At 46.5% G+C, this 7492-nt stretch overlaps 1 protein-coding gene across 1 annotated transcript in view; it reads left to right on the top strand.

Moving 5' to 3' along the window:
• The window catches only part of CLSTN1 (calsyntenin 1), a 125426-nt gene that overhangs the window by 99056 nt on the left and 18878 nt on the right, over window positions 1-7492 (top strand). Inside the window, 3 exon segments of the mRNA XM_011935778.1 lie at window positions 1493-1701; window positions 3236-3385; window positions 3866-4051. Coding sequence (XP_011791168.1) covers window positions 1614-1701; window positions 3236-3385; window positions 3866-4051 — 424 coding nt within the window. The 5' untranslated portion in view covers window positions 1493-1613.

Genomic DNA, 7492 nt, shown 5'->3' with positions numbered 1-7492 from the left:
TTTTTTTTGAGGCAGAGTCTCGCTCTGTCACCCAGGGAGGAGTGCAGTGGCACAGCCTCGGCTCACTGCAACCTCCACCTCCAGGGTTCAAGCGCTTGTCATGCCTCAGCCTCCCAAGTAGCTGGGATTACAGGCACACGCCACCACACCCGGCTAGTTTTTGTATTTTTGGTAGAGACGGGGTTTCACCATGTTGGCCAGGCTGGTCTTGAACTGTGACCTCTGGTGACCCTCCCGCCTCGGCCTCCCAAAGTGCTGGGATAGGTGTGAGCCACCGTGCCTGGCCTTGAGTCTCAGTGTCTCCTTAGCACATCTACTAAAGAAGGGTATGTGGGTGAGATGGTGTCACATAACCCATTGTGAGGGTCAGACCGACGGCATTGGGATGAGGAGGCTCATGGTGAGCACGGGGTGCAGCGCCCCAGTGAGTCACTCCTCTTTTTCCGCAACGTAATGTTATTGTTTCCCTTGAAAAGGTCATATTTTGACCAAAGTCCTTGTCTGATTCAGAAGCATGCCCTGACCATTAGCCCTTGAAACCTACAGTTTTCTTTATTTGTAGCCAGGTCTGATGGCACCCTAATTTTCTTGGTAACTGAGCTGGGGTGTTGGCAGGTCCTGCCCTTCCTGAGCTCTTCCATTTGTTGAATCAGGACCTGGTGATGCCATGGTCTCTAGCCTGTTCCCTAGAAGTAGGACAGAATTCGTTTGAACTCTCAGAATCAAACCATTTTATGCTTTCTCTGTTTCTTTTTTTTTTTTTGAGACGGAGTCTCGCTCTGTCGCCCAGGCTGGAGTGCAGTGGCCGGATCTCAGCTCACTGCAAGCTCCGCCTCCCGGGTTCCCGCCATTCTCCTGCCTCAGCCTCCCGAGTAGCTGGGACTACAGGCGCCCGCCACCTCGCCCGGCTAGTTTTTTGTATTTTTAAGTAGAGACGGGGTTTCACGGTGTTAGCCAGGATGGTCTCGGTCTCCTGACCTCGTGATCCGCCCGCCTCGGCCTCCCGAGGTGCTGGGATGACAGGCTTGAGCCGCCGCGCCCGGCGCTTTCTCTGTTTCATACCCCTTCTTCCCTTGGCTCTATTTTTTTTCTGGATTTTGCGGCAAAATATGTTTCAACTTTAAAATTGGAGAGCAAACAGACGTCTGGTATTGTTTATCTCCCTTCTGCCTGTCCCGTCCCATGTTGTCAAAAAAAACACCCAAGACTCTTTTATTTTAGATGATTGCTTTTTTGCTTTATTCTTAGGATATGGAAGAATTGACCCAAATCCCTCTTTTAACTTTCTGTCATCTCCACACTGAATGAAAAGCAGTGAATATCTTGGTTTAATTTTTGACTTCATCATATGAAATTCATGAAACAAGGTATCAGAAACAGGAAATTTTAAAGTAAGGCAGAATTGGTATCTTTTGGGTAAACACACACACACACACACACAGACACCGAAAACAAGCAAAAAAACCGTATTTTTCTCCCTCCCTTCATCCAGAGCAACTGTCCACATTCAGGTGAACGACGTGAATGAGTATGCGCCCGTGTTCAAGGAGAAGTCCTACAAAGCCACGGTCATCGAGGGGAAGCAGTACGACAGCATTTTGAGGGTGGAGGCCATGGATGCCGACTGCTCCCCTCAGTTCAGCCAGATTTGCAGCTACGAAATCATCACTCCAGATGTGCCCTTTACTGTCGACAAAGATGGTAAGAACAGAGGAGCGCGCTTTCCTTAGTTGGGTAGACAGTCCCTGCCAACCCCACTGACTTTACACCCCAGCTTCTGTGCTTTGTCAGAACTCCACGAAACTCACAAATTGGAGACCTAACCTGGTGTGCTTTTGCTTTTAATTGTAAAAACATTTAAGTTCCTACTTTGTCCCCTGACAGCTTCTTCTCTGGAACCTGAAAGTCACAGCTGTATTCTCTTGTTTTTTTTTGCTTTCCCACCAAAATCAAATAAAAATCCTCCCACCTGACATGGCTTTATTTTTTTAATCTTCTTAACTTTCAATCCACATGCATCTGTATGAGACTGACCTTTACATTTAGTTTGTCTAATTTTCTGTTCTTCATTAAGTTTTTTGGTTTTGTTTTTGTGGTTTTCTTTGAGACATAGTCTCACTGTGTTCCCCAGGCTGGAGTACAGTGGCACAATCTCAGCTCACTACAGCCGCTGCCTCCCAGGTTCAAGTGATTCTGCTGCCTCAGCCTCTCGAGTAGCTGGGATTACAGGTGCCCGCCACCACACCCAGCTAACTTTTTTTTTTTTTTTTTTTTTAGTAGAGACAGGGTTTCACCATGTTGGCCAGGCTGGTCTTGAAGTCCTGACCTCAGGTGATCCGCCCACCTTGACTTTCCAAAGTGCTGGGATTACGTGTGTGAGCCACCATGCCTGGCCATGTTCTCCATTAAGTTAGAATGTCCTGCCACATCTTTTTTCTTTTTCTTTTTTGAAAGAAGGTCTTGCTCTGTCGCCCAGGCTGGAATGTAGTGGTGCAATCATTGCTCACTGTAACCTTGACCTCCTGGGCTCAAGGGATCCTCCTGCCACAGCCTCGCTAGTAGCTGGGACTGCAGGCACACACCTGTAGTCCCAGCTACTTGGGAGGCTGAGGTGGGAGAATCACTTGAACCCGGGAGGCAGAGGTTGCAGTGAGCCGAGACTAGGCCACTGCACTCCAGCCTGGGCAACAGAGTGAGGCCCTGCTCCAAAAATAAAAAATAATACGACGTTTGCATTGTTAATTAATGCACAGTCCAGAATCTTTGATGGAATTATGGACATTGCAAACACGTTCCAGAGATCTGTACTCACGTTCACAAAGCAGGCTTCTGTGCAGCGGGTGGGGGTAGGAAATCTCTTTCTTTTAATAAAGGAAATGTTTGATCAGTGATCTTGTATTTAATACCTGAGGTACTTGAATTATTTTGTCTTTTTAATTCTCTTAATGTATGTAAACAGTTAAATCTTAATGGAAAGCCCAACATAACACTGGGAGAGTAAGTGGAGACTGAGTTGTGTAGCTCCGTCTCTTCTGTTGAAACTCTTCAGGGTGGATTTAGTGTGTGTTCGGGCTCAGGGAGGACAGGTTGTGGGTTAAGCATCACAAGCATATGTTTATTTTTGGCTGAGTACTTACAGGGCTTAAAGTGTATGCATTTTATCTTTCCGCCTAGGACAACAAAAGTAAAACCAGCGTGGGTTTTGCTTCTCACTGTTGTTTTTGCCCCCTGAAAGGTTATATAAAAAACACAGAGAAGTTAAACTATGGGAAAGAACATCAGTATAAGCTGACTGTCACTGCCTATGACTGTGGGAAGAAAAGAGCCACAGAAGATGTTTTGGTGAAGATCAGCGTTAAGCCCACCTGCGCCCCTGGGTGGCAAGGTGAGCCTCATTCTCTCCCCGGTGCTCACATCTGTTCTTAAAACTGATATGGGTGGCAAGGCGAGCCTCATTCTGTCCCCTGTGCTCACATCTGTTCTTTTTTTTTTTTTTTGAGACGGAGTCTTGCTCTGTCACCAGGCTGGAGTGCAGTGGCGCGATCTCAGCTCACTGAAAGCTCCGCCTCCTGGGTTCACGCCATTCTCCTGCCTCAGCCTCCCGAGTAGCTGGGACTACAGGCGCCCACCAGCACGCCCGGCTGATTTTTTGTATTTTTAGTAGAGACGGGGTTTCACCGTGTTAGCCAGGATGGTCTCGATCTCCTGACCTTGTGATCCGCCCACCTCGCCCTCCCTAAGTGCTGGGATTACAGGCGTGAGCCGCCACACCCAGCCACATCTGTTCTTAAAACTGATACGCCGCAGCAACCTAAAGTGTGTGTTTTCCTTCTCTCCTCCCCTGCTGATCTGTGGACCAACACAGGATGGAACAATAGGATTGAGTATGAGCCGGGCACGGGCGCGTTGGCCGTCTTTCCAAATATCCACCTGGAGACATGTGACGAGCCAGTTGCCTCAGTACAGGCCACAGTGGAGCTAGAAACCAGCCACATAGGGAAAGGCTGCGACCGAGATACCTACTCGGAGAAGTCCCTCCACCGGCTCTGTGGTAAGGAGATCAGGCGTTCCTGCATCCGGCTGGCTTCGGTGAAGGTGGGAGGGACCTTTACAACTGGAAATACTTATGTGTGTTGTGTTCCTAATTATAAACTGTGATAGAGAATCTGCATTTCTGAAATGAACTTTGCTGCCTTGCTGGCTAGTTTTAATACTGGATGGGCTTTGAATGTGTTCAAACATCTATTGAATATGTTGTGTATATGTGCATTTTAAGAACCACTGGTGGCCAGGTATGGTGGCTTATGCCTGTAATTCCAGCACTTTAGGAGGCCGAGGTGGGAAGGTCACTTGAGCCCAGGAGTTTGAGACCAGCCTGGGCTATACAGCGAGACCCCATCTCTACAAAAAAATTGAAAAATTAACTGGGGATGTTGGCATGCACCTGCAGTTTTAGCTACTCGGCAGGCTGAGGTGGGAGGATCACCTGAACCCGGGAGGTTGAGGCTACAGTGAGCTGTGATGGCACCATTGCACTCCAGCCGGGGCAATAGAGGGAGACTCTGTTTTAAAAAAAGAACCACTGATTTGAAGGAAGTATTTCTCCAACATATATTGACAATCACCCAAAAAGGGCTTCTATAGGAGTACATGGAGTGAGTTTTACATAAAATGAGATGTTTACTTACAAACTGAAGAAAAAGGCCAGGGTGAGGGGGCTCATGCCTGTAATCTTAGCACTTCGGGAGGCTGAGGCGGATAGATTGTTTGAGCTCAGGAGTTCGAGACCAGCCTGGGCAATATGGCGAAACCCTGTCTCTGCAAAAAAAATACAAAAACTAGCCAGGCATGGTGGTGCACGCCTGTAGTCCCAACTACTTGGGAGGCTGAGGAGGCTCGCTTGAGCCCAGGAGGTGGACGTTGCAGTGAGCCAAGATCACACTACTGCATTCCAGCCTGGAAGACAGAGTGAGAACCTGTCTCAAAAAGAACGGAAGGAAAAATATAAGTAATACAATAGCTTTTGACAAACATGAACTAGAAAATCAAAACTAAAGATAGCCACATCTAGCTTAGAATCTTCATAGACTCTCTATATCACAATATTATGTGGAGAAATTGAGAGACAGAATTACTGGGAGACCCACCAGAAGGCTAGGTCTCTCTCTTTACTGTCGGCTGTGGATATTTTTCTGGCTTATCTAAATGAAGAAGAAGTGAGGTATGGATGGCTGTCATGGAAGATGCTGAGGGAAGAGCATGTAGTTGGCTGGTGATAAATCCCACTAAATGAAGCACTGTTTTCATAAACTGGAAGGGTCTTTTGTGTTTCAAGAGCTACTTGGAAACAGCTTTTCAGGGAGGATTTTCTTAAACTGATCAATCTTTTCACTAGCCTGATAACAACCATGAGATTTAGGTTACTGGTTTTCTTACATAATTGAAAATTATCCGGATCACTTGAGGTTAGGAGTTCAAGACCAGCCTGATCAACATGATGAAACCCCGTCTCTACTAAAAACACAAAACTTAGCCAGGCGTGGTCCCGGGTGCCTGTAATCCCAGCAACTCAGGAGGCCGAGGCAGGAGAATCACTTGAACCCGGGAGGCTGCAGTGAGCCAGGAGTGTGCCACTATTCTCCAGCCTAGGTGACAAAGCTAGACTTTGTCTTAGGAAAAAAAAAAAAGAAATTATCATATGGTAAATAAACCAAAGGAGAAAATGAGACATTATGCTGCCGCAGCCCGATGATGAGTATACTGGGGTGTGGCAACTCCGAATCCAACTATTCGTAATTGTCACCTCAATATATGTAAGTCGGGAGGTCTGGCACATGTTCTGTTTTAAACCATGCATGTAAGTATAGTGTATAAAATTTATTCTGTTTCTCATTTCATGGTATTAAATGAATTTTTTTTTCAGCAGAATAAAGTTAGGAAGGATAGAAAGAATTTGAATACTTATTATATACCAGGCATTTTTTTTTTTTCTTTTTTTCTTTTTTATTTGCGACAGAGTCTCCCTCTGTCACCCAGGCTGGAGTGCAATAGTGCAGTCTTGGCTCACTGCAACTTCTGCCTCCCGGGTTCAAGTGATTCTCCCGCGTCAGCCTCCCAAGTAGCTGGGATTACAGGCAACCACCATCATGCCTGGCTATTTTTGCATTTTTAGTAGAGACGGGGTTTTACCATGTTGGCCAGGCTGGTCTCCAACTCCTGACCTCATGATCCGCCCACCTCGGCCTCCCAAAGTGCTGGGATTACAGGCTTGAGCCACCATGCCTGGCCCTACGCCAGGTACTTCTATGTGTGTTTTAGCGTAGTCTTTCCAGCAAGCCTACAGAGTAGGTGGGTATTGACCTTGTTATAGAGGAGTTAAACAATTAAGACTAAAGCAGGTTAAGTAGCTTGCTCAAGGCCACATATTCAGGAGCTGAGGTTTTAGTGTGTGTGTGTGGTTTTTTGTTTTTTTTTAGATAGAGTCTCGCTGTCGCCCAGGCTGGAATGCAATGGTGCTATCTTGGCTCACTGCAACCTCCACTTCCCGTGTTAAAGTGATTCTCCCACCTCAGCCTCCCAAGTAGCTGGAATTACAGGCATCTGCCATCATGCCTGGCTAATTTTTGTATTTTTGTAGAGACAGAGTTTTACCATGATGGCCAGGCTGGTCTTGAACTCTTGACCTCAGTCGATCTGCCCTCCTCAGCCTCCCAAAGTTCTGGAATTACAGGCGCAAGCCACCATGCCTAGCCTCAGGAGCTAAGATTTGGACCAAGGTCTTCTGTTACTCTCTAAAAGACCAGGCTGGTCCAGCCAAAGCCTGCTGCTCTGAGTAATAGCTTAGTCAAGAAGGAGCTTGCAAAATCTTTTCCTGTGGACAAAAAAAATTTTTTTTTAATTTGAATGTGGCAATACGTAAGAACAGTTGGAAAACATTTTTTGTGTTCTTTGACTTAGTAATTTCATTTCTAGGAATTTATTTTAAGGGAATAATCATGGAGACACACAAAGCTGTGCATGCAGGTGAGGTTTAATGGGAAAAGGTTAGGGACAGCCTCAGTGCCCACCTGGGAGGCTGGTCAGTAAGTGATGCTGTATCTGTACAATGAAATGCTATTCATGCCAGGCGTGGTAGCTCACACCTATAATCCCAGCACTTTGGAAGTCTGAGGCAGGTGGATTGCTTGAGCCTGGTAGTTGGAGACTAGCCTGGGCAACATGGCGAAACCCCGTCTCTACAAAAAAAACACAAAAATTAGCCGGGCATGGTGGCACGCGCCTGTGGTGCCAGCTACTTTGGAGGCTGAGGTGGGAGGATTGCTTGAGCTTGGGAGGTCGAGGCTGCATTTAAACCAACACTGCACTGTAGCCTGGGCGACAGAGGAGACCCTGTCTCAAAAAAAAAAAAAGAAAGAAAGAAATGCTATTCAGATATTTTAAATTACATGATAGAAGAATATTACTAGGAATATATACATATTATGCACATACA

Source organism: Colobus angolensis, unplaced genomic scaffold (assembly GCF_000951035.1).
Source record: "Colobus angolensis palliatus isolate OR3802 unplaced genomic scaffold, Cang.pa_1.0 Scaffold149, whole genome shotgun sequence".
Lineage (NCBI taxonomy): Eukaryota > Metazoa > Chordata > Mammalia > Primates > Cercopithecidae > Colobus > Colobus angolensis.
Note: the sequence above shows the minus strand (reverse complement) of the source record. Positions and strands in the feature narration are given on the sequence as shown.